Source organism: Doryrhamphus excisus, chromosome 18 (genome assembly GCF_030265055.1).
Source record: "Doryrhamphus excisus isolate RoL2022-K1 chromosome 18, RoL_Dexc_1.0, whole genome shotgun sequence".
NCBI classification, from domain to species: Eukaryota; Metazoa; Chordata; class Actinopteri; order Syngnathiformes; family Syngnathidae; genus Doryrhamphus; species Doryrhamphus excisus.
Genome location: NC_080483.1, coordinates 12035398 through 12062481, shown reverse-complemented (window position 1 = coordinate 12062481; position 27084 = coordinate 12035398). Strand labels below are relative to the sequence as shown.

Genomic DNA, 27084 nt, shown 5'->3' with positions numbered 1-27084 from the left:
TATTAATTTTCCTAATTTTTGCTTGTCCTCATTACGATCACCGGTGGGCAGGAGCCTAATCCAGCTGATTTTGTGTGAGAAGCGGGGTACACTCCAAACTAGTCACTAGTCAATCTCAGGACACATATAGACAAACAACTATTTACACCCACATCCACGCCAATGAGCAATTTAACTCTCCAATTAGCCTAATGTGCATTTTTTGGACTGTGGGAGGAAGTCGGCGAGCACGGAGAAAACCCACGCATGCACAGGGAGAACATGCAAACCTGACTATGAAGCTGAAATACTTAATTCTAAGCAATATTTAAAAAAAAAAAAACATGAAGGCCTCTATTAAAAACAGTCTCTGTACACGTTTTATTCAGCTGTTTTATTATCCAAAAAGACACAAGAAGACAAACACAGATACACAACATAATAATAATGTTTAAAACATGCTAATATTTACATCATCTTGTACATACATGCTGTAGCCTATTAACAAATGAACCCAATGCATGATGGAGTGATGGCATCAATATGACTGTCGTGAAAGAGAGAAAAAGGCAGCGCTTTTTGGCTATTGCTATTTTGTGAACCTTAACAGTAAAATCTAATGTTTCTAGTTTGTGTTTAGCTCTTTGGCATTGATGATGGGAGAGCGTTTCCATGACGACAATGAAATGCTGCAAGGCTGAGAGGCATGCTACATACTGCAGCTTTGTTTGGCTCGTTGGATATGTCTCATGTTCACCTTTTGGGATTTTATTTGACTTTGAAGCGTACAATTTTACTACTGAAAAGGTTAAAATCAAAGCCTGGGTCCAATCTCACTTAAACTGGGCATACGCCGTTTCAGTTTTGAAGTGTTGTTTTTAAACTGTAACTTCCATGTTGTTTCCAACTGTTGTAGAAATAGTAGACAAATACATTTTGGTTACTTACCTTGATATGTGCTGCAAACGTAATCCAAAGTCCAAACTCAGGGTTTGGAAGCATTTTTGAAATGTGTCAAGTCTTGTTAAATCCAACTGTCAAGCCTTCCTGGGTTCCCTGGTCGTCGCAACGCTTGGTGGTTACATTAGCATTACTAGCATTGAATGTGGTAACATTTTAAATTCTTATATTTTCACTAACTTTTTTTATATGTCAAACAATATTGTAATAAAAAAATCTAGTCTTGATTCTAGATTCTAGAATTTAAACAGTTTAAAGTTGTTTTTTACTGGGAACACCTCCTTTTGTATTTGTAGCTTTAACGCTAATTAGCTTTGTTTGTCCATGCCTATATCCAAGAAAGGCTATTGTGTACTTTATCCACTTTTTACACATACACTGTAACTCTGTACTTGTCCAATGTAATAGATACCATATATACGTATTAGACAACAACATAACATTAAGGATTGGCACAAATGTTAGCAACACTAGCATAGTCATGTGAGCTACAGTGCTAACGTTACACTCACATTTTAACAGCATTATCGTGCTAGATATTTTAGTCACTGAAAAAATCAAATAAACTTAAACTTCAGCGACTTACAGTTATTTTCTTTGGCGGACTGATGGATAGTTGGCAGAAATTTTAAGATGGGTAGTGAAGCCTGCGTTTTAAAAAGCTGGTGGGCGTATAAACAGGATGGGGTCACCTAGCTAGAAGCAGGTAAGGTGTTGTGTCATCATCAGCTTTGTACCGACATATTGCCTTCAAATGCTACCTCCAAACAATCCATCCATCCATGCCGCTTATCATCACTAGGGTCATGGGTTTGCTGGAGCCTATCCCAGCTGACTTTAGGCAAAAGGAAGAGTACACCCCGGACTAGTCGTCAGCCTATCACTCCCTTCAAAACAAAATTTGCATATGTTGGATTTGTTAAACTGGATGAGATGATTGCCGCTAGGTTTTGGAAACAGAAAATAATCCGATCATTATACGACCAATGGGCTGCACGGCGGACGAGTGGTTAGCGCTAGGAGATCAGAGTTCAATTCCACCCTCAGCCATCTCTGTGTGGAGTTTGCATGTTCTCCGGGTACTCCGGTTTCCTCCCACATTCCAAAAACATGCTAGGTTAATTAGCGACTCCAAATGAATGTGAGTGTGAATGGTTGTTTGTCTATATGTGCCCTGTGATTGGCTGGCGACCAGTCCAGGGTGTACCCCGCCTCTCGCCCAAAGACAGCTGGGATAGGCTCCAGCACCCCCTGCGACCCTTGTGAGGATAAGCGGTAGAAAATGAATGAATGAATGTACGACCAATCATTTCTGATGTCCAACGGTACTGGTCTTCGATTCGCCCAGCGTATGCCCAGTCTAATGTGAGTAAGGTTTTACTTCCATACAAAATTGGCACAATAACCATATCCCATGCCTTGCTTTGAAAACAACATGTTCTCAATCTCTTTATCTCTATTAATCTAAATGATTGGACAGACAAACCTAAAAACAACCTGATGTCATTCATTCTTAATTTGTCATCGAAAGACAAGAAAATAGGACCTAACCAAACGACCTTCTATTGCTGTTGTTTTAGCACACATATTGTGAGGATAATTAGTAGGTGAGTTGAGCCATGGCACGATGGGCAACGCATGCGCTAATAACTAAACTAAAAGCTTAGCTCCAGCTCCGTCTCCAAGGAAAGACTTAAATGTCAATCATCCAGTCTCTCAGTAAGCTTATTTGTCCAAATGGATGAGCAGATATTCTTTGAGTCTTTTTTTTTTTTTGACAAAGTGGTCTTGGGATATGTCATGCAAAGTTTCCGTAAGAATGTATGAGTCAGTTACTTCTTGGCCGCCAATTTGGCCAGCTGACCGTCGATGTCCTCCTCTGGCTGCAAAGCATGCCACTGGGCAATGGGGCGGCGAGGATTGGCCAGCATGTCGGACCAGTGCTTGAGACCGAGGCCGGTGGCCTTGCTGCCCACAAAGATCTTACCGATGGCGTCGTTCTTGCCAATCTTGTCGTAGTCAAACACCGTAACAGCAACAAGGATTTTCTGCAAAGATGATCAGACACTGATCAGACACCCCGATTTAGTACTAAAGTTCTCTACAAAGGTAAAACTGCATTATCCAGCTCCTCCTGATGGATCTTGAAGTATTCCCTGGTCAGTTGAGAGACAGAGTCTCTTCAACACACCTTGGGTCTTCCCCAAGGTGTCCTACTGGTCCACCCATTTTGTCTTCTCTCAATGTGGAGGAGCAGAACCACCACCCTGGTCTGCCAATCCAAAGGCACCGTTCCTAATATCCATGCGATGCTAGAGATTCGTGTCAACCAAGACCTGGGACCCTAATACCGAGGAACTTTGGACCACCTCAGCAAGCTCAGCCCTAGATTTAGAACATCTGACCGCGTAGTCCCCCATCACTGCTTCCTTATTGGAAGGTCTTCAAAATATTCATTCCATCGGTCCACAACATCTGGAGTCAGGGTCAGCAGAACACCATCCCAACCACATACGGTCTTTGACAGTAGACTGCTTTCCCCTTTCCGAGATGGCAGATGGTGGTCCAGAATCTTTTCAAAGCCAACCGGAAGTGGTTTTCCATGGCTTCTCTGAAGTCCTCCTATGTCAAGTTTTTGTCTCAGCAACCGCCAGTCCCAGACCGTTTGGCCTGCCAGGACATGTCAGCTGCCTCAGGAGTCCCATGGGGCAAAAAGGTCCAATAGGACTCCTTCTTCAGCTTGACGGAATCCCTCACCATTGGTGTCCACCAACAGGTTCTGGGATTACCGCCACAGCTCTGATCAGTCGGCTCAACAATAGAGGCCTCCAACCCCACCTGTACATTTGTCCGTAAGTCTGACGACACAACCACAAAGTACTCAAACCAGGCCTCTGGTTCTCAATTATTGGGGGGACAGAAATTTAAATTGTTTTAAGATTAAATTTTTTCTAAGGGTTGCACTCAAAGCAAAGGACAGGACACTCATACGAGATACCTGTACCCAGAATTTTACAGGGTCTAGGTACACCTCAAGTCCCTTAAACCTGTAATCTGAGGACAATCAATGACAGTACTCCATACCTGCATCTGTTCCAGTGGTATTTCAAAGCTAAATGATTCATTGTAGTACGGATTCAGGGTGTTCTTCTTCACTGTGGTCTTCTTCTTCTTCAGTCGCTTACCCCCCTGCAGCAACTGGATCTTTACGTAGGGATCTTGCACAAGAACCAAAGAAAACTCAGTTATCAACCATCCCTTTTCCAACTGTTGTTCATGCAATGTCTTCTCCCTACCGGACAATCCACAGGCGTCCATCTTTTTTAGGTTTTTGGCCTCCAGGATGCAGACGGTGAGCTTACCAGCTGTGGGGACATAGCGGAGGGAGATGCAGATGTCCCCAAGCTTCTCCGGCTGGAAAATCACAGTTGTTATCATGAATAAACTATAATGTAGACGAACATCTTTGAAGCAGATACCTAAAAACAGCACACCACTCTTTTCATATGCAGGATTTTTGACTAGTGTGTTGGCGGTAAGTCCCTAAAAACAGCTTAGATCAGAGTTTGGCACCTCCTCTTGATCGGCGCTCTCCAGATCTCTCCACTCCTCAATGGGCCTCCCTAGGTCGATGGTGTTCATGGGCAGTTTCACCTCTCCGATCACATCATGTTTGGAAAAGCGGTCATAGTCGTAAACGGACATCACAAGAGTTTTGCCACCAAGCTCCTCATATGGTACCTAGCGTAGCACAAAAAATACAAATACAAATGGACGTGAGTACAAGAAGAACTCAAGGCTTCTTCAGGCCCATTAAGTTTGTTTCCTAAAAAGGCTGCCATTAAAATCCGAAACAGGATAAACAACGTTTGATGTATATTTTACAGGCTGGGAAATGAAGTACATAAAGTACTGTCTGGTAAAGTTAGTATTTCATGCTACTATATAAAATAAATTGGGGCTGCACGGCGGTCGAGTGGTTAGCGCGCAATCCCAGTTCAATCCCACCCTCGGCCATCTCCGTGTGGCATTTGCATGTTCTCCCCGTGCATGCGTGGGTTTTCTCCGGGTACTCCGGTTTCCTCCCACATTCCAAAAACATGCTAGGCTAATTGGCGACTCCAAATTGTCCATAGGTATGAATGTGAGTGTGAATGGTTGTTTGTCTATATGTGCCCTGTGATTGGCTGGCCACCAGTCCAGGGTGTACCCCGCCTCTTGCCTGAAGACAGCTGGGATAGGCTCCAGCACCCCTCGCGACCCTGAATGAATGAATAAATGAAATAAATTGATTGATCAAAATAATCAGAGCGTCCCTTCCAGAAATGTTTGAAATGAAGCCTTTCGTTGGATGAAGAAATGAAGTCATCGCCATCTCACAGAGGGCTCCTATACAACAAGATTTGCTGTCCAAGTGCAGTAAATGTGCAGACAAGCAGAAATTCCCATTTGACCTGGAGACATTTGTCAAGTCCCTGCAGGCCTTATTAGCTGAGACAGGAAAGAGCAGAGTGCTCATTCAGCCTCAGGAACCTGACATAATACATTCCTGTTGGATGCTCTCATAGTATACCAGGATCTCTTTCCTCTCGTTTCATGTACTCACCTTGAAGACAAATGTCTCATTGAAGACAGGGTTGAGTGTTTTCTTGTGGACTTTGGTGTCAAACTTCTTCTTTTTGTCAGGAAAGAGCAGGACTTTCACATACGGGTCAGACGTTCCTCCCGAATCCATGGACATGAGGTCTGCGGCTTGGAGGATGCCAATGGTGAGCTGTGTGCATCGAAAAGACAACCTGATTTATGTCAGGGTTACTTCCAAAGTATTGCAATCAATCAACACATGTTTTGCCTGAATGGATGTGTATTATATTCTTCAATGTCACAAAGGGTGGAACAGCTCCTCCAAACAAAACAAGATTACTGACTTCTTCTGTAACCAAACAGTGTCTTGGTTAGTGCTGAAGAAAGCTGAAAGTGGATATACAATATATATATATATATATATATATATATATATATATATATATATATATATATATATATATATATATATATATATATATATATATATATATATATATATATATATATATATATATATATATATATATATATATATATATATATATATATACATAGCAGTATAGATTTGCTAGCCACAGAAAATAAATCAACTTACAAGATAATTTCACCTCTAAAAGGGGGGTGCTGCAAATTTTGGGAACCACTGCCCAAGAGAATTAAGGTAGTGCTAGACAAAAATGGGACTCATACTAAATCATCACACTTCAGACATAATTTGGGCATGTTCACTGTGAGATGTACTTGTGTTGCCAGGTATATAGAGAATTGATGGTTGTGGGCTGACTCATTTTCAGTCCGCCCAGGGTGTCATTCAAGCCAGAACCACCGCAGATTGTTGTTATTAACCAATCTCATCCTGGAATCCACATTTTCCCGTGGTCATTCCGTGGTGATCGACTTTTATGGAAATAAAAGCTAGATTTAAATGTGTCTTTATTTATAAATATTCTTCAAAACACATGCATGTCAACTTTTTCAAGAAAAATACACTCAATTACATGTACAAAATATATTTCAGAGCACATTAATAATAATAATAATAATAATTAGGCCTGTTAACATTACCACCCTTTATTAATCTGGGAATTTTAACAAATTAAAAAATAATAATGTAATTTAATAATATGACTAAGCTTGACCACAACTCCCTCTCATATTTACCGTATTTTCTGGACTATAAGTCGCTCCTGAGTATAAGTCGCACAAGGCCAAAAATGCATAATTAGGTCGAAAAAAACATACATAAGTCGCACTGGAATATAAGTCGCATATTTTCCAGGTAATTTATTTTACAAACTACTTGACCAAACTAGACATTAAGTCCTCTTGGAAGGCAAGTTCTAACAATAAAAGAATAGAGAACAAAATGGAGCAAAATGTTTTAACAATGATACAAAAACGCTGCAACCGAATGGCACAATGTTGTTTTGCAGCCCAGGAGGCATGGCGGACGTTGATGTTGATGGACGTCATGTTCTCTGATTGGTTTATTGTTTGCCAGCATATGCGCTGTACGTATTATGTGTTGTTCTCTGATTGGAGCAAATATACGTATTATGTGCCTGTGTCAGCCGAAAATGGACATACAGTCAATCAAGATTATAAGTCGCATCATTTTTGAGAACATTAAAGGTTTTTAAGTGCGCCTTATAGGGCGGAAAATTTGCTATTGTTAAATTGTCCATATGTCCTATAGCATAAATATCCTTTAATAACAATATTTCACAGACCTTCGTATTTTCAAAGTCGTAGTCAATGGAATATTGCAGCTTCCCCAGCTTCTCTTGCTCTTTCTCCTCTTCTTCCTTCTCCTCTTCGGTGAGCCCGGTCTCTCCTTCATCATCATCATCATCCTGCGGTTTCTGCAGTCATGAAATAAAAACATGTAGCATCAAAGATCAAGAGGAGGCTCCAATCCCAACACACTGGGCTCCCCGAAACTAGCTAGCATGCCACAGAGTCCAGTTTTGGTGACTGCTTACCTGCACAGTAACCCAGAACCTTTTTTTAAATAGATTTTTTTAGGTGCTCTCAAGACCCTGTCCTCTCATTTTAGATCTTCTGACATGCTAGTGCAGGACAGGGACAGCCAGTCAGTGGAGGCATTGCATGCTCGTTCCTTCAGCATTCCATCAGTTTCCTGATTTTCAAGAGGCTTAGAGAGTAGTAAGTATAGTTACATCATTCATAATCAATGCAAGGGGATGTTTTGTCAGGTCATTTGTGTCTAACACTTTGTCTTATACTTTTTCTCACTGCACAGTACTGAGTCACAGAAACAATACAAGCAGTTGATGTTTGCTAAATACAAGGATGAAGAGTCTTGAACCAGTCATGATGTGCTATACATATCAATAAAAAAAATAAAAAATAAAAAATAAAAAATAAAAAATAAAAAATAAAAAATAAAAAATAAAAAATAAAAAATAAAAAATAAAAAATAAAAAATAAAAAATAAAAAATAAAAAATAAAAAATTAAAAATTAAAAATTAAAAATTAAAAATTAAAAATTAAAAATTAAAAATTAAAAATTAAAAATTAAAAATTAAAAATTAAAAATTAAAAATTAAAAATTAAAAATTAAAAATTAAAAAAAATTAAAAAAATTAATAAAACAAACTTAAACCGTATTATGGAAAGCAGGAAGTGAACAAATGTAACAGTTACTGATTATAAAAGTACCAAATGGAGGGGTAGGATTTAATAAGCTTTGCTTCTTCCTACTCCTTTTGGACATGTGGAACTGTTAACTGATTATGGGATGCATTCAATTGTAATCTGTGCATGTTCAAATGAAATAAAACCATTACCATTACAGTTGGACTTGACTTAAGTCTTAAGACCGGTAAAGACCAGAAAGACCGGTAATGATGTACAATCGAGCGTTGTGGCTGTTGAGGGTTAGAATTGTTGAGAGTTGAACGTCAACATCGGCCGAGCATCAATGAAGGTAGTAAAAAAATGAAGATTTGCTTAAAGAACAAAAGATCTCATTTGAAAAAAATGGAATTTTTTTAATTATTTGAAGAAGTTGGCCAGAGGGCAGTAAAAAAACAACAACAAAAAGAATTCTGCTGTAAAACGGAGAATATGGAATATAAAACTGCATAATCCAGAGCTAAGGAACAGCAATAGGGTAAGCATGTGGGTTTATTTTTGTCATTTATAGCTCTAAATCAGACCAATCCATCTGGCCTGGGTATCCCGTTTTGCCAATAGAAGTGTATCACCAGCGAGCTGAGTTGGTACTGTGCAGTGGAAAAGGAGCATTAGATCAATTTCATGTCCAAAATGGAAAGAGATTAGTATTATTGTGGTCGATGATTCGGGTTTAAAGGGAACAGCATTTATGAATGCTTTTAAACAACAACATGATTTGTCTTTTTAGAAGTGTTCTTGAAGGATGGAGTCGTGCGGTTTTTGCCATACTCCCATAAACCCACCAAAACATGCCCTTTTAGCACATGCATAGATTAATAGTGTTAGAGAATCTTCTTGACCCAATCTGGTTGATATCGGTCCCATGAACAGTTGCGCTGTTAGACAGACTCATCTCTCCGAAGGAGCACAACATGGCTTTCCGAAGGAAATTAATTCAAGTTCAAGCCAAAGGGGTGTGACATTCCATAGCCAATCCACCTACCGTAGAGCAGGAGTCCACCACGGTCAAGAAACACGAGACAGACACAAAGCCACAAAAGAGGAGAGGAGAGCAGAGAAAGGAACAGATTCAAGTCACGACACAGCAAACACAAAAGATGGGCGGTCGCCGCATCATGGTGAAAAATGACACACCTGATTTGCTTCTATTTGTTGATACTGTGGACACTAATTAATTGCTTTAATTAAAGAGCACCAACCAGTCGCTTAGGAATCCAATCAATCAACTAATCTATGAAATGTAGCTCTTTGCCCTTTCCCAAATGCGGCATTTTTCACCACATTTAAACAAAACAACATCAGGTAAAGAAAGGGAAAAGAGTTGCCCTCATGACCTAGAAGATAAAAAGTGGTTAACACCAAGACGTGGATAAGGAATTCTGTCACAGGGCGTCAGCGGTGGTCGTACCTCACCGCCCTGCATGTTCTTCATGTTGAAGCCGTCCTTGCCTTTCTTGCCCTTCTTGTTCTTCTTCTTCTTGCAGCAGCATTTCTTGATGATGCAGAAGCAGCAGGTGAGGACCAGCAAAGCGGCCACCACGGCAATAGCGATCAAAGCCCATGGGGGCACTGGCGAGGAAAAAAAAAAGAGTGTCAAATGAATGCACATCAAGTCAACTCTTGGTTCCCCAAATGAAGACGTGTCACTCACATGGAATTTTGTCAATTTCATTCAAGAACTTGCTCTTGATCTCTTCAAACATGTCGTTCTTGCTGATCTCCGTGTTGTTGTTGTTGTTGGAGCTGGAGATTTCTGCAGCGGTGGAGATGGCGGCTGAGGTGGGGGCCATGGTGACGGTGGTGGCGCCAGTTGGCTCAGCGGGGGCCACAGGCTGTGGCCTCCTGAACAGGTTGAACTTCATGGCTGGACAAGACGAGGCACGGCGTTCCTAAGACACAAAGCTGACAAAAAGTAAGTGTGAGATAGCAGGGACAATGAGGACCACCGGATTTTTGGACCAAAAACAACAGCAGCAGCTTCTTGAAAGGAGCCGACCAATCATTGCTAAAATGAAGTAGAAGGTCATTCAGGGAAAATGCCCCGACAACGCAGAATGTTTTTTTTTTTTTTTGTACCTTGCAAAGCACTGCAACTGGTAAAGACGTTTGTGGTGCCCTCAATAGATTGTAGTTAAAATGCTTTGAAAACCAGACTAGCATGCATATAATAAATTATAGTATATTTTATATATATATATTTTTTTTCTTCTAAATATTATTTTATGTTTTTTATATTATTATATAATTTAATTATAATTATACAAAACTAATTTTTTATTTTAATTTTAATAATTATATTATATATTTTTTATATTCTTATATTATTATTTATATTACTTATTACTATACGATTATATTACTTATTACTGATAAAGACGTTTGTGGTGCCCTCAATAGATTGTGGTTAAAATGCTTTGAAAACCAGACTAGCATACATATAATAAATCATATTACATTTTTTAGATATTATTATATAATTTTAATTATAATCATAAAAATTAAATTATAATTTTAATAATTATTAATATATATATATTTATATTATTACATTATTATTTTTATATATATATAAATTATTACATTATATAAATCTATAATGATTAAACAAATAACCAATGACTTGAGTGGCTTCTGTAAAGATGTTTTGGTGCTTGATGACGGCCATGTTTTTCAACCAATGTTGGTCAAAATTTTACAGACAGTCCAGTCCAGTCAGTCCACTAAAAGTGTGTCCCGAATTTCATGGTGATTCAGCGATAAAAGCCGTAAAATTACAATCTCACTTATGGGGTTCAATAACAGCACCACCATATGGTATATTTGTCAGAAAAATAATGGAAAAAAGTAGGAGGTCATGTTTTGACAATTTTTCACCCTTTTGTGTGCAGCCGTTCCGGAGTAGAAGCTTCCACAGAAAATTGATGGGAAAACATGTGGACGAAGTTGGTTGCTTGGCGTAAAACAAACCATGAAACCAACAAACCAAAACAAACATCTGAGTTCAACAAAAATGGCGATTTTACTTAAACTTAAGATACCTCATCATCTAACATCATTACAACTGAACCACTGAATGAACAAACATTACTTCCTTCTATAGCGGATGGGTTAAGGACAACAATACTGATGCTGTTTTTAACACAGAGGGCTATTGTAGAAGACAAAGTTCAATGATGGCTTAAATAGATATCCCACCTGTTCACAAGAGCGCAATGACGATGAACACAAACTCATTCATTAATGCCGACAACATGAGGAGTTAGTGTCTGAGTGACAAATCGACAAAAGCCACTGTGACTCTGAGCACAATGATCCAGAAGAGATGGATGAGGCAGAGCAAAGACAAAATTAAAGAATCCTCTCAAGCAGGTGAAGAAGGAGGGAAAAAGAGGGAGGAAGAGGGACGGAGGGCTCTCCATCATTGAATTGTTCATGACTAGCTGGCACTGTGGCTAAGTTGGATAAAATGCCTGTGGAGGAAATAGGAGACCTTGGCTTTGAATGCCAGCATTGGTCTCGTGGGTGGCTGTTGAGGGCTGATTTTCCAGCTGGTACCGGTCTGTGTGAGAGGGGAGTGCAAGAGAACTGATAAGTCAGGTAGACAGGCTTTGAATGTATCATACAGTGAATACATCGCTGTCTTTGCATCCTGCAAAACTATCCACGGGAATAATAACCTGCCTAATTAAGACACTGCATGTTATGTTGCTTGCCTCAGTGAACCCAGGAAGAAGAAAAAGAAGACACCGACCACAAAATAAGTAGACATGTAGCTCTGCTTGTGTATTCTGCATCATTTCGACAAAAACTGCCATCTCTTTTTGTTGTTTATTCTCTGCAATCCAAACGCTGCAGACAACCAATCAATTAAATGGATTGATACACACAGAAAGACAAGCAATCATTCAAAGATTTTCATGGTTTTATGAATGTTTTTAATTATTTTTTTACTGCAGATGGATTGGTTTATAGCAATTTTGGACGTCATCCCATTTGGATGACTAAGCTCGGCCTAAACAGAAAGACAAAGTTGCAACAGTGAAGGTTTGAAGTAGGTGGTGGATGAGTGGTTAGCATGTTAGTTTCCGTTTGTCAGCGTATTGCCAATAATATAGTAATGTCGCAGAAACATTTATTAAACTTTCTGAAGACGGTGTCATGTCTTTAAAGGTAAACGCCATTTCACACTGGACTGTTTTGCCGATACGCAGCAGGACTAGCTGACAAACTGTTGCTGAAGCCTGACGCCTTTCCAACATGAATTGTTTGTGTCAGAAGAGCAAACAGTAAGTAAAAATTTATCAGTGTCTGTGTAGCATTATAGAGTGTGCATACAGGAAGCGGGGTGCAAATTTCAAGCTCTGGAGTTGGAGTTTTATTCAACATTGGTAGTCCCGCAAAAAGCGTGTAATGACCACATTACATGTAATCGATGTTGTAGAAAACACTAAAATGCTAAAGCTGATTACTATTCAGAAACGCCCTGAAGTAACCTTCGGACTGTCCAGTTCTACTTCCGGATTGGAGGTAGAGACACATGTTTGTATGTTAAAAGCGGACATTTTAAAAAGCTAAATTGGCATTTACTATCAACTCCTATACCATTTAGCAATGCCTATAGTTGGTTTCGGCAACTAACCGGAAGTCCTCCTGAGCACGATGGAGTGGGTGTGCCTGAAAACGGGCTGTGGGTGGAATAAATTAAATTCAACCATTTTCGCGGGGAGTACGAAATCCAAAGAAATACAGCTGGTATAGGTGCAGATTCTGGAAGATTTAGAACGCTTTCTGTGCTGGTTATCATGTGTAGCTTTTATACAGGAGTCCACAACTCACATTCATACCTATGGACAATATGGAGTCGCCAATTAACCTAGCATGTTTTTGGAATGTGGGAGGAAACCGGAGTACCCGGAAAAAACCCACACATGCATGGGGAGAACATGCAAACTCCACACAGAGATTGTCGAGGGTGGGATTGGACTCTGGTCTCCTAGCTGTGAAGTCTGCGCACTAACCACTCGGACACCGTGCTCCCCTGAACACAAATGTTTTCCAGTTAAAATAAATCAATATAAATGGAAGTAAACATATTTGAAAACAACTGGAAGACATTTTTTAAGTGAATTATTATCATTTGCTTGCTATTCTTTTAATGAGCAACCTTTATTAACATGAAAATCTTCCAAAAGCGTCGGTGCCTCACCAGCCATGAACCTCACTGCTTTTCAACAATTATTTTCAACACTAGCATAAATCTGTGAGCTACAGTGCCAACATTACATATTTGAGTCACATTTTGTAAGTAACACATGCTAGGTTAGCCTATGGATAGCCTATTTTATAGCCTAAAATTCCCAAGACCCCCTATAATAAGTGATTTTTTCATGTAATGGATTCAGGCATATGCTTAAAAAATACATAGCACAAACCAGTATAATAAGTTATGATATGCTTGGAGGTGTTTAGAAGGACCCAGGCGTTGTGTGTGTGTGAGTTCAATAAACAATCAATAAACCAGATGGCAGATAGGGATCAGTGGCTTTGACCCGTGGTCCTACATGAGGATCAGCCTCTTTTCTTGTACGCCGCATAAACTGTGCACACAGTGATTTCATGTTCAGTGCAAAGTAAGCTTCAAAATAACGTCATGTATTAACCCGGATTCTACGTATGATACCAGGTGGAAGCTGTGTGTTATTTCTTTTGTTTTTCATATATACTGGATCAAATTGTAAGTTAATGTCAGTTATTGTATATGTAATGTAATGTTATTTGTTGTTTGTTGTTATTGGTTATGTGTTTAGATAACTTTAGATAACTGTCTTTAGAGAATTTTTATTTTATAAGGAATTTAGTGAGTTCATGCTATGAAAAATAGCATGTGTGTTATTGTGATTCTATATCTAGACACACACATCGGGACTAAGGGACCCCATATCTTGAGCTTTCACTTTTACATGTGTAGTGAAGCCTGAAGTGTATTTTTCTTTTTTATTTATATGATCTTTCTCCTATATTTTCCTCTAATATATTCATTCAATTTTTCATTTTCTACCGCTTTTTCGCGAGGGGTGCTGGAGCCTATCCCAGCTGTCTTCGGGCGAGAGGCTGGTCGCCAGCCAATCACAGGGCACATATAGACAAACAACCATTCACACTCACGTTCATACCTATGGACAATTTGGAGTCGCTAATTAACCTAGCATGTTTTTGGAATGTGGGAGGAAACCGGAGTACCCGGAGAAAACCCACGCATGCACGGGGAGAACATGCAAACTCCACACAGAGATGGCCGAGGGTGGAATTGAACTCTGGTCTCCTAGCTGTGAGGTCTGCGCGCTAACCACTCGGCCTCCTATCCAATATAGATTCCTATAAAATCGACCATTTGAATGACTCTTCTGTCAAAAGCACATTTTGTATAACAGGTCACCTGACATACAAGGGGTCAAAGATGCATCAGCATTCCTCCATGTTTGCCTCGTGTCTCAGCTGTGGTCACACGTATAGCGGCGAGGGCGACAGCGACGGCGGCGACTGCTGCTGCTACTGTTCGTGTGCCATCGACTGGCCGTTCTTTGTTGCTAAGCAATCCTGAAAGTGCCTATCAGCTATCAGCAATCCAATTGCCCACAAACCTGCGTTGTAGGAGCAAGAGTGACCAGCCAATCAAAGAAGCAATCGTCTCCCTGCCAAGTGTCAAGTCATTGCTGAGCACGGAGCATGACTGCTGCAACCTCTCATATATGACCACTGTGATTAAAGTTTGTGCAGCAAACAGGGGAAGGAGGGATGTTGGGAACTTCTAATAAATAGAGATTGAACCACATTTAGACAGAATGAGGCCTATTAAATAATCTTAAATATAACTTCCATAACTTAGACTGTCATATATTTAAGCATCGAACAGACACAGAATAGAATATCACACTTGGTTTAACAAAAATAATAATAAACAAACATGTGTCATTAAAACTCACCAGTGGTGGTCTTGGTGGTGTTGGCGTCCCCCTCCCCTCCCGTCCCAACGTGGCCCATCCACCAGCAGTAACTGTTTTACGCTTCTTGTCCTAGCTCACGGCTCTGCCAACATTTCTCCCCCGTAAGCAAAGACTGCAGTCTCCTCTCACTTCGCTTCACTGCAGCACTACACCCCCACCATCCTCCTCTCCGATACACAGCGCCCCCACCACCCCCAAGACACAAACACACACACACAATCACCATCGCCGTTCTTTCATACACACACCTCCCTTCTCTGTGACTCCCCCTTTTACCTCACTTTTGCCCAGCCTCATTTGGATGCAGTACACACACACACATACACACATACACAATGCAGTACGCCACACTTTAGGTGGTTCAGGGGGGTCACCGGGAGGGGGGATCAATAAGTAGGTGGGGTGAAACAATATTTGTTCACATGTGGCATACTGCCCCCCCTCGTAGACCCACCACCTACAGGGGCAAGCATAAGGATCCGGTGCATTGTGTGTTGAGTGGCGGTCAAGGGCGGGTGTCTGGGCGACCTGGTCTTCGGCGGCCAAATTTGGTTCTTGGGATGAAGTGTTCTGGGCATGCCCAGCCGGGAAAAGGCCCCGGGGCAGACCTAGGACACGCTGGAGGGATTATGTTTCACAACTGGCCTGGGAACGCCTTGGTGTTCTCCCGGTGGAGGTGGAAAAGGTGGCCGGGGACCGGGAAGTCTGGGATCTCCTACTGACTGCTGCCCCCGCGACTCAGACCCAGATAAGTGGAGGAAAATGGATGGATGGCATACTGTTGGAAAGCCTGTTTATAAAAGTACGTGATAGACAATGTGTGTTGTGACTATATAAAGTGGCGAATCAAGGCTAGTCATCATCAAAAACAGTTTGGGACAAAACTTCACCCCCTGCCCCCCCTCCCCCATCCATATGGTTGTGTTTATCCCAGACTACAAACAGAATTTGTGAGTACAAAGAATCAAAGTATCCTGCCAACAATCCCAACTCAAACCCGACTGAACACTTGTCGAGTCAGCTTTGGCCTTCTGTTCTTTGTTTTGTTTCTGGGTGGGAGAGTGGAATGCCGTCCCACAGCAGTGTTTGATTACCTTCTAGTTTTCTCTTTAGTTTGCTTTTTAGTCATATATTTCATCTCATTTCATATTATCTGCAAACTGTATTTGTATATAACTCTGGGTAAAATTGTTGATTTGGTAGTAATACTTGGGTTGTTTATATTGTTTATTTTTTATATTGTGTATTTTGTACTGCTTAACTGATTCTGTACTGTACTGATTCTGTTATCTTATGTTGTCTTTTTCTGATCTGTTGATGTAATTTGTGAACTTGGGCCATTTTGCCTTTGGTACATGCTATTCATAAAAAACCATGTGGGATGACTTTCATTTCTAATCATAATAAGTCAATACTGGAAACCTGGTAACACCTCACAGTGAACATGTCCAAATTGTCGATATTTAGTGTGAGCACTGTTACACCCGCAAACGTAATAACTGCCCACAAACGTAATAAACCACAATCGTAATACAAATCTGCAGCTTTGAATGTAATAATCCCGCAAATGTAATAAATTTCCCACAAACATAATAAAATTTGCCTACTGCAAACGTAATACTGAATTTGTAAATGTAATAACTATTACATTTGCAGGACATTTTGTTTGTGGGCGTACATGTGCGTTTTAGTTACAGTATATTATTGTATGTGTCATTTTGTGTGTATATGGGGAAGAAATAATCAAAATAAATAATAGAATATAATGATAACAATAGTAATAAAATGTTATTAAAACAATTGCAATTATCACAATTATATTATCTTTTTAATTTAAAATAAATTATAATTAAAGATTACTTTAATGTATTCAAATGATACTCTTTGAATAATATTTTTTCCACAAAAAAAGAAAAAAGAATTATCTTGTTAAAATCCTCCAAATGACATCTACACCTTCTCCCTCATTAAAAGAAGAAAGAACAAACAAGAACAACAACCACAAAGATCATTATTTTGTCTCATATTACATTTGTGGGAAGTTATTACATTTACAGTTTTTCACTTTCCCACATATGTAATGTAATTAATGTAATTCTGTATTACGTTTGCAGTAGGCAAATTTTATTACAAAATATATTACATTTGCGGGATTATTACATTCAAAGCTGCAGATTTGTATTACGTTTGTGGTTTATTACGTTTGTGGGCAGTTATTACGTTTGCGGGTGTAACAACACCATTATAATCATTCAGAGCTGCACAGGTTCTTACTGGAATCTTCTTCCACTCCTCTATGATGACATCACTGTTGAATTTGGTGGATGTTAGACCTTGTATTCCTCTACCCTTCCTTCCTTTCACTTGATAACACCTCACAGGTGCTGTAATGGGCTCAGGTGTGGAGGAGACATACTTGGCCACTCCATCACCTTCACCTTCCTCAGCAAAGCACTTGTCATCTTGGAGGTGTATTTGGGCTAAGCCACTCAGCCACGAGTCCCGGTTTTCTATGAGGGAGGGGGTAATGCACTGCTCCACAATGTCATTGCCTCAATGAACTGCAGTACGGGCAGAACTTGTGCAGCCCCAGAATGTGACATTATAACCATCATGCTTGACTGTATAGTAAATTGATGGATAGTACATTTCTACAATGACCACTCTAAAGCACATTCAAATTAGTTATTCAAGCTAGTATTGCTAGTAGCTAGCTAGCTAGTAAGCTAGTCCCTAGAGAAGATATAATTGAAAGGGAACCTATTATGCTCATTTTGTCTCTTGTGGACTACTATAGAGCAGCTACACACAATAACCTGTACAGAAAGCTTACGAGATCTTCCAGAATCTGCACCTATTCCAGCTGTATTTTCTTAGATTTCTAAAACAGTCTCTTTTAATTTATCTGATCACACTTCCAAGCTCTTCAGACTACTTTCGGACTACTGCCAAGCCCACTTTTCTTTTTTGTCTGTATAGGAGTTGATAATAAATGAACAAACCCTTTAGAGAGATATTTGAAAAGTGGTTAGGAGGTACTGGTAGCTCATGAGCTACTCGTTGGAGACCACTGACTTACCATGTCTGAACTCAAAAAGTGGTAATGGACATGAGGGCGCTGCATTTTGCAGGCAATCTTGACATAACATCGGCAGTAAGTGAGCTTGTAATTTGCATGCATGCGGGTAAGATGCGCACTCTATAATGCTACACAAACAACCGCTTATTTACAGTACATAAACACGTTAAAATCTTCCACAAAGGAGTGCAGTAGAGCAGGGAGGAGGGCAGGCGTACCCTGGCATGCCCATAAAGGGAAATTTTGGCTAATAATAATAGTGCCCCGCCTGTGACGTCACAGGGAGCCACTATTAAATTTCCAAGTAATTTATAAGTCAGAAAAGTGGAAACCAAACTTATTTGGTAGGTCCCAACAGGGTTTTTATGTTTACTTCCTGTTATCACGTCAACATAATAGTTTAATTATTGTAATGAGGATACCTGACGACACCGTCTAGTTTCAAGTTGTGAAGCTGTGCCGAATTTACTACAGCGTCAATATGAAGTACTCCCTTCATTACTTGGGCTGCCAAGAAGACAGAAGAGACCAGTTTCATAAAGCATCTAAACCACTTTCTCTAATCTCTCAAGAGACTCGTTGGTCTCATAGATGATTGGATGTAAAGAGCTAAAGCCATAAATGCCTACTAGCAACAACAATGTGACTATGAGTCATAGCATCTGGACTCAAAGTGTTTTAGAGTTCATGCTGTGGTGTGCATCCATTATGATGCAGCATAAACTCTGTTTTTGCCACAAGGGGGCAGGAGTCTCAAACCAAAAACTGCAGCAGCACATACTGTAGAAATAAACATGAAAGAGATAAAGTCGGTTATAGTCAGAGTTCACTGACCGGTTGCTGAACTGTATTTATTACGGTCTTGTCTCTGATGGTTTTGTTTGACATTTAGAGCATATTTTGCTTGGAAGTGTAGGTCAATATTAGTTATATTGTACTTGTATGTTTGTATGTACTTTCTACTGAGGGACACTTTTAGACGACAGAAATACTAAAAGAACATACCCTCTATCTGGTCAAGATGCAGCATCAAAGTCTTACCAGAAGATCCCAAAATTCATGTGGGTTTTACACAGGAAAGCCAGATATTGCCTTTCACACAGCACCACGGACAGTTCCAATTGCTTTCAACACAACAACAGTAATGGAGCTTAGTAAACTACAGCAAGCTCACTCTGTCAGCCTTTCCTGTTACAGCTGTGTTAGGTTTAGGAATAGAACAAGTAATTCTGTTTCCTGTCGGTGAACGTTAGGGTTTGATATTTTATCCTGTTATAGCTTGACGGGTTTAGCGGTTAGGGTTAGCGTTAAACCCTAACCCCGACTTGCAATTCAATGCCAAAACATTAAGTTGCAGTATTTATTTTGACTTGTTATTTTGCATCCTGATTAGTAATACTGAACAATGGTGACTGAAGCAACATCCAGATGGTTGTTAGAGATGGAGCTAATCAATGTGGAATATCAATTATTTGTATTATTCATGCTGCTCTAAAAACTGGTCATATTTATATGACATTAAAATAACTGCTCATATTTGTCATGCATGCCCTCAATTTCTTTTTGCCATTTTTACCTCCACCAAGTGCTACGCAAATGGTTATGGTAAGGGTTTTGCAGTACCTCTCTGATGAATTTTACAGATTTTCAAGGTACACAGAATATTGTGTACCAATACCAAAAGAACGATGACACTTAATTTAAAAATAAAATAAATTAAGTAAAATTAAGTAAAATAAAATCAAATAAAATATGCATGTAAAAGTAAAATTAAGTAAAATAAAGTAAAATAAAGTGCAAAGTGTTTCTACCTTTTTCCGTTCTTTAGTAATCAACGGTAGAACATACTGTAGGTACAATTCAGCAAAATATTCATTAACAGTGAAGAATTCAACTTGACACTAATTACACAATTCCCAGGCTCTGCTTCGGCTCTGATGCTGCCTCCTAAGCTGCAAAATTGCCCAAGTAAACTTCATGTGTTGTGTGTAGCCTGTTCAAATAAAAATAACAAAAGTGACCTCCATTCCTGGAGGTTTGACAGCACTCATTGAAATCTTGAATGGTGAACTAAAGTATGAATAGGAAGGAAGTGGAGGAGGACTGTTGAAGCTGACTTTTGGTCAAAGTGTGTCTGTCTCTGTCTGTTGCACCCCTGCATTGCAGCACTCCCTGCAGGAGCTGAGAGGGTGCAGTCTTTTTCCACATCCCGACTCACAGAAAGACAAATCATTCCCACTAAAATGTCCTGCCGGGACTCGACACGCACATGTTTGCACCAGCTGTCCTATTGGCAACTGTTTGTTATCTGGAGCTTTGATTGTGTTGCTCTTAACCCATCTTGTCCTCTGGCCTTTGTTTCTTGTAGAAGAACAACTGGCTGAGGAAGTAGCTTGACACTCAATGCACCTCACTTTGATGCAGCAACTTCATCGTGACCTTGTGCCCCCTTGGTCACCAAAAAAAAGCTGACTCAGGAAGCTTAACTGATCTGGTCCAGTCCATTAAATGACATCATGGAGTGACTAGTGTTGGACTTCGATGTTTTGTAGTTCATTCATTCATTCATTTTCTACTGCTTATCCTCACAAGGGTCGCGGGTGGTGCTGGAGCCTATCCCAGCTGTCTTTTGGGCGAGAGGCGGGGTACACCCTGGACTTGTTGCCAGCCAATCACAGGGCACATATAGACAAACAACCATTCACACTCACATTCATACCTATGGACAATTTGGAGTTGCCAATTAACCTAGCGCTAACCACTCAACTGCCGTGCAGCTGAGTATAGTTGTCATGTCTTTGTCAACTTTTAGCCCGTTTTGTAGTAAATCTACAAAAGTACTAATCTGGTTTCACGTCACATTCTGTACTTTATGTGTGAATAGATTGGGCTCCATGATGTTTGTGATCAAAATGCTTTGGAAGACATCCTAACAGGCTGTAGTAGTTAGCTAGTAGCTGGCATGTTGATCAATGGTTTGAATCTTCACTCCTCTGTGTCGTTTTCAGGTTCTCACCACCTGTTTTTTTTTTTTTTTGGGGGGGGGGGGGGTTCCTCTGGGTACTCCAGCTTCCTCACACATTCTACCTCTCACAAAAGTCATGACATGCATGAACATGACATCATACATGTAATACACCCATTCTCAAAGTGTCAGAATCATATCAGACAAATGGTCAATGTCTTATGGGCAGTTTTGGTTGGTGGAGGCCATGTTTTTCAGCCAGTTGTTCAAATTTTTCTTGAATTTTACTAACATGGGTTTGCCAGTCTCGTAAGGGTATGTACCAAATTCCTTGGTCATTCAATAAAATGCCCTTTAAGTTACAGCTGTTGTATTGAGCATTGAGCTGCTAATCTGACTTCTGGGGTCAACCTTTGTGGTTTAACAACAGCGTCACCATGTGGGGTATTTAATAATAATAATAATAATAATAGGGCCGCCGTGCAGTACACTGGATGTACTATTTATTTTGTCAATATTTCATCGGGGCTGCACGGTGTTCGAGTGGTTAGCGCGCAGACCTCACAGCTAGGAGACCAGGGTTCAATTCCACCCTCTGCCATCTCTGTGTGGAGTTTGCATGTTCTCCCCGTGCATGCGTGGGTTTTCTCCGGGTACTCCGGTTTCCTCCCACATTCCAAAAACATGCTAGGTTAATTGGCGACTCCAAATTGTCCATAGGTATGAATGTGAGTGTGAATGGTTGTTTGTCTATATGTGCCCTGTGATTGGCTGGCCACCAGTCCAGGTTGTACCCCGGCTCTCACCTGAAAACAGCTGGGATGGGCTCCAGCACCCCCCGTGACCCTCGTGAGGAAAAGCGGTAAAAAATGAATTAATAATAACAATAATAACAATAATAACAATAATAACAATAATAACAATAATAACAATAATAGCACAGGCATGCAAATATGTTGCACAGGGTGCATTTTTTGACAAATGACCATCAAGAGCTTAGAGCTTACAGAAACCAATACATACAAACACATGTTTGTATGTATGTTGTTACACAGATGTACAACTGTAAATCCACCTCATCACATATGTAAACTGAAGGGAATCACATTAAGATGGTAGACGAACCATTTACATTCACTAGTACAAGAAACCACAATGGGATACCAAATGTTATCCACAAAACCATTTTACTGTCAGCTTGCGTCAAAGAACACAATCGAAACAATCCTGTTTAAAACAAACGTAATCAGCACAGCGCTTTAGATTTCTCTCGGGAATCGCTCATATATCCACTGAAAGGCAAACCGATACCAGCGTCATACTTATTAACGTTTGCAATTAGCGCAACATAGAATCACTCCTCTGCTGCCAATATATCATGACACATTTCTGATAGAAACGTAGCACAGAACCAGCAAGCATTAGGCAATTAGAAAACAACTTTACTTCATACTTGAGTGATTGTATAAATTGTGCCCAGCTAGTATGCTAACCAACCATAAACATTACTGAAGTGTTTAAAACCCTCCAAAATATGCTACAAAACCGATGTCACATGACATATTAATAACACAATTTGTAGCTTCCTTTTACATAGAAATGGCAATACAGCAGGGGGTGCATAGCAATCATATAAACTGCCTGTGTTGTCTCCATATACAATATGTATAGATGCAAGACAAGATTATATAGGCTGCACTACACAATCCCATTTCATGAACCATCAAGCAGCACAGCCAGTCCACAGCATGCACACGTTTCAGCCGGAAGAAGCGGTGATGCAGGGCTTGTCTCCATAGAGAAGCCTGCTGACACAAGCTAAAAACTAGCGTATTTACTTCACGCATACTCTTTTGACCTTATTATTAGCCATTGTTAATTAGAATCAGTGTCTAAATGATAGTGAAATCTATAGTGATGCTCCGTCCCTCCCTAAATCTGCACGTTTTGGTCCCAGTCAATTTACAAACAGGTGTGGACGAGTTGTGCTGTAAAATGATTTATTTTGCACCAAAAACATTATTAAATACATTTTTTCCAAAGACGCCAGTGCATTTTTTAAAATTAAATATTATTAATTCTTATGGACGAATATATAAATATATAAATAAATATAATATAAAAAATATAGTAAAATATAAAATATCATAAAATATAAATAAAATATGAATAAATATAATATAAAATATTCAAACATATAATAAAATATAAAAATATATCCGATATGCCAATATCCGATATTGTCCGACTCTCAATTTCCAATATCAACTAAAACAGATATGTGTAACATCTTTTTCTTGAATAAAATTAAAGTAAAGTAACGATAGTCTTAAATGAGTACAGTTATTTTGTTGGCTACTCCACCCATCTCTGAGTACCGTATTTTCCACACTAAAAGGCGCACTTAAAAGCCTTTAATTTTCCCCCAAAATACATATTGGGTTAAAGTGCACGCAATCTGTTTGACCCTCAGCCCACACTGTAGTTTGATTGACGCACGGTAACTGTGTATCCACAAGCGGCCACAAATATTAAGCAGAAATTGACAAGAGTATTTAGATTGGTAAAGTTAGTTTCAAAGCCCTGGTAGATGGCTCCTCTGTGGCCGCAGCTGTCTCAGGCAGAGAGGCGGTCTCCATGTGGAACTGGCCAATCATAGAGTATGAAGAGTGAATACATTTTGTGCATTTTCTTTAAACACGAATACGGACCATGACAAAATGTCAAAATCTGATTTCATCCCGCAAAAATGCATTATCTGTAACGGATACTCGTAATAAATGAGGTCATCCCTAATCCTTACAGTGTAGAGCAGAAAAGACACTACCAATGCATTTAGAAGGGCTGGACTACTGCCAGATGAAGAGGAGGTCACTGAGAGCACACTGAAGAAAGAGAGACAGAGGCTGACAACGTGTGTGACAAAGGAATTATCATGCTGTTCAATTCTGACATGGAAGAGGAAGATTTTAGTTGCCAGGAGGAAGGTGTCCAGCCTTTATTTGAGATTATTTTCGTGTTTACATTTTTCTGTACTAATTTTATGATGTGCACATGCACCTGCAGCTTACAGTCCAATGCGGCTTATAAACTGGATGTACTATTTATTTTATCAATATTTCATCGTCATATAATTTGAGATTACCATTACTATGGACTTCTTTTCAATTTGGAGACACCATGAATGGAGATTAAAGTATGATAATTAACCATAATTAAACATAATTACGTATGGCTGCGCAGTGTGTGTGTTAATGTGCTGCAGTGATACACTCCGCTTAATTATTCTTTACCGTGCCAAGAGGAAGTTTTCATTACGCACACACACACAAACACATGCAGTCCTTTAGGGAACACCGCATACTCCGACCTGTTCCCATTACGGAATGATGGCCCATCACAAGCATGCAGGTCATTCTAAGTATTATGAGGGAAACAATAAAATAAGAATAATCAATTTTGATGCAAAATACAACGTACTTAGATATAACTATCTTAATTTAATTACATTGAAAAAGGTTTCTACGCAAATGACTTGCGTAGACTGACGCAAGGTTTTCACAGATGCTGGCTCAGCATTTTGCCTATAATGTACAGCTGTGCCCCCCCACCCCCATGCCTGACAATGAACACAACTTGGACTCTTACCCGCAGAGTTCCATTGATTTAAAAGTGTTGAATGAACGGATGATACACATAGAAAATACGTATCGGCTTGCAAGCTTCACACACGTTTGTTTGTATTATGTAACATTACACTGCAGCAGCACTGTGATGCTCCCATGCAGCAAAAAGTTCCACTCAGGCAGATTAAAGTGCCGTACCCTGTCTTCTATAATTACCACTTTTCTTTCTCTGTAGAGCTTTTTTTTCTACACACTATGTGTGTAATGAGGTTAGGTTCCTCTGTGGCATCTTTGTCTCCAGAAGTAAAAAAAAAAAAAAAAAATAGATAATTCTTACCTGGAATCAAAGCTGAGAATGTGTTCTTTGGATGAAAAGAGAAGCCCAAATCTGCACTTTGTATTAAAAAGACATTTCCAAAAGCCAAAGATGGCAGGTTGCAGTGTCACCTAGAAGACACAAGCAAGACTTTAGAGGCTGGATGAGATGCTCAGCGAAGGTCTAACATTGTTCCATCACACTGACAGATGCCGGTGCTGTTTCACTGCTGTATTTCCCGGCACTCTGCCTTCATTGGCTCATCGGTGGGGTCCGAGGAGGAGGGGTTAGCAACTCTGTGGTGCATTCACTAGCCTGCACTCCTCCTCCTCCATCTTGCGCCATCACTTTCATGCAGATGCTGAGCTTGGAGAATTTAGACGCAGGTGGTGAGGGAGGGACCGGGAATCGATGAGAAGGCAGGGAGAGTGGTGGCTGGATTTGGAGGTTCTGTTTACCCCCGTGTGGCTGTGGACAGGAGAGTACTGGTGTGTGGAAGGAGTGAGGGGGGGGGGGGGGGGGGGGTAGTGCTGCAGTGGGAAGGAAACACACTACAGTGCAGCACAGTGACAGCAGCACTAACAGTACTCTTTGACTCAGTACTCGATTTTTATGTACTCCATCTTCCTGCCCATATTCTCAGATCGCTGTTGAAAAAAAATATATATAGTACATCAATTGAATTATATTACGAATTTATTTTCTGTTTAAATAGAATCATTTTTAACATTTTTTGTTTCTGTTTGTCAGCAGCAGTATAATAATATTACCATTATTCTTGCTAATTAGACAATAAAATACACAGAGATGTCACAAGACTTGTTCCTGTGTGTCTATAAATGGGGAGCAATATGGCGGACGGACAAAAAAATGTCCTGTGGGCTTCAGTTTTGAGTTTTAGCTTGGTGTGAGTTACTGTCTTTTATAACTAATAACTAATTAGGGGTTATTGTGTCTGTTCAAAACTGCAATAAAAGCCGGTTGTTCGTGTGGTCAAGTCTGGTGCTTGTGTGTCTCAACAAAATAATTACAGTAAGATTACTGACACCTAGTGACCAGTGTGGAATACTACAAATCATTCACAGCATCTTTGAATGCATCCTCTGAATGTATTATGTTTGAATTTTAGATAATTTAACCATTTATATGCTTGACGGTGCTGAATTTAGAAAAAAAATATTTGCTTCAATATTCATAATTCAAAATAAGTATTGGTCATACTCAACCACAAAACAGCATGATTTGTTCATTAATATTCATTCATTCATTTTCTACTGCTTATCCTAACGAGGGTTGTGGGCCGGGTACACCCTGGACTGGTCGCCAGCCAATCACAGGGCACATATAGACAAACAACCATTCACACTCACATTCATACCTATGGACAATTTGGAGTCCTAGCATGTTTTTGGAATGTGGGAGGAAACCGGAGTACCTGGAGAAAACCCACGCATGCACGGGGAGAACATGCAAACTCCATACAGAGATGCCCGAGAGTGGAATCGAACTTGAGTCTTCTTGCTGTGAGGCTAACCACTCCCCCGCTGTGCAGCCTGTTAATTAATATATTTTTGAAAAAACATGATAGAGTGGTGAGAGACGGTTGTATATATATTGTACAAAAGCTAGTAGCACATAGACTTGTTGCTAGGCAGAATTCACAGGGTTCAATCATAACTGGGTTGGGGCTCACATGAACACTTACATTATTAAGCCTTTAGGCACCACAGTATTTTGCTGCAAGGAAGTTTGGGAGCCATTGCATTATATGAACAATCCATTGCACCATTTTAATTACTTTGCCTTAATGAAGTATTTCTATTTGAAATCAATACCCAAGTCCACCCCATTAGCTGGCTAGTGCTACATGGGGCCGTTAGTGCTCTGGCATCCTCAAGGGAATACC

General features: G+C 39.9%; 1 protein-coding gene across 4 annotated transcripts; it reads right to left on the bottom strand.

Annotated features, from left to right (window-relative positions):
- Positions 1-323: 323 nt before the first annotated feature.
- On the bottom strand, positions 324-25620 carry LOC131106531 (synaptotagmin-2-like). 4 transcript variants are annotated; one of them, XM_058055698.1, is made up of 10 exons: positions 25386-25620; positions 25200-25309; positions 9840-10090; positions 9597-9757; positions 7257-7388; positions 5546-5713; positions 4513-4680; positions 4236-4353; positions 4024-4157; positions 324-2987 (listed from the first exon to the last, which is right to left on the bottom strand). In XM_058055698.1, exons 3-10 carry the CDS (start codon positions 10048-10050, stop codon positions 2772-2774), a joined length of 1308 nt encoding a protein of 435 aa, XP_057911681.1. In that variant the 5' UTR covers positions 10051-10090; positions 25200-25309; positions 25386-25620; the 3' UTR covers positions 324-2771. The 4 variants fall into 4 exon arrangements, with proteins under 4 accessions (XP_057911681.1, XP_057911680.1, XP_057911682.1 ...); XM_058055697.1 differs by having other exon boundaries at positions 25200-25620; XM_058055699.1 differs by lacking the exons at positions 25200-25309; positions 25386-25620 and adding an exon at positions 15172-15320.
- Between the last annotated feature and the right edge of the window lie 1464 nt (positions 25621-27084).

Excerpts from the sequence above, each read along its gene's own strand:
- LOC131106531 (XM_058055697.1), bottom strand. The coding sequence starts at position 10,050 with ATGAAGTTCAACCTGTTCAGGAGGCCACAGCCTGTGGCCCCCGCTGAG. Across the intron at positions 7,389-9,596 it reads AGAACATGCAGGGCGGTGAG|AAACCGCAGGATGATGATGA; the intron begins GTACGACCACCG and ends TCATGACTGCAG. Across the intron at positions 4,158-4,235 it reads GGACGCCTGTGGATTGTCCG|ATCCCTACGTAAAGATCCAG; the intron begins GTAGGGAGAAGA and ends TTCTTGTGCAAG.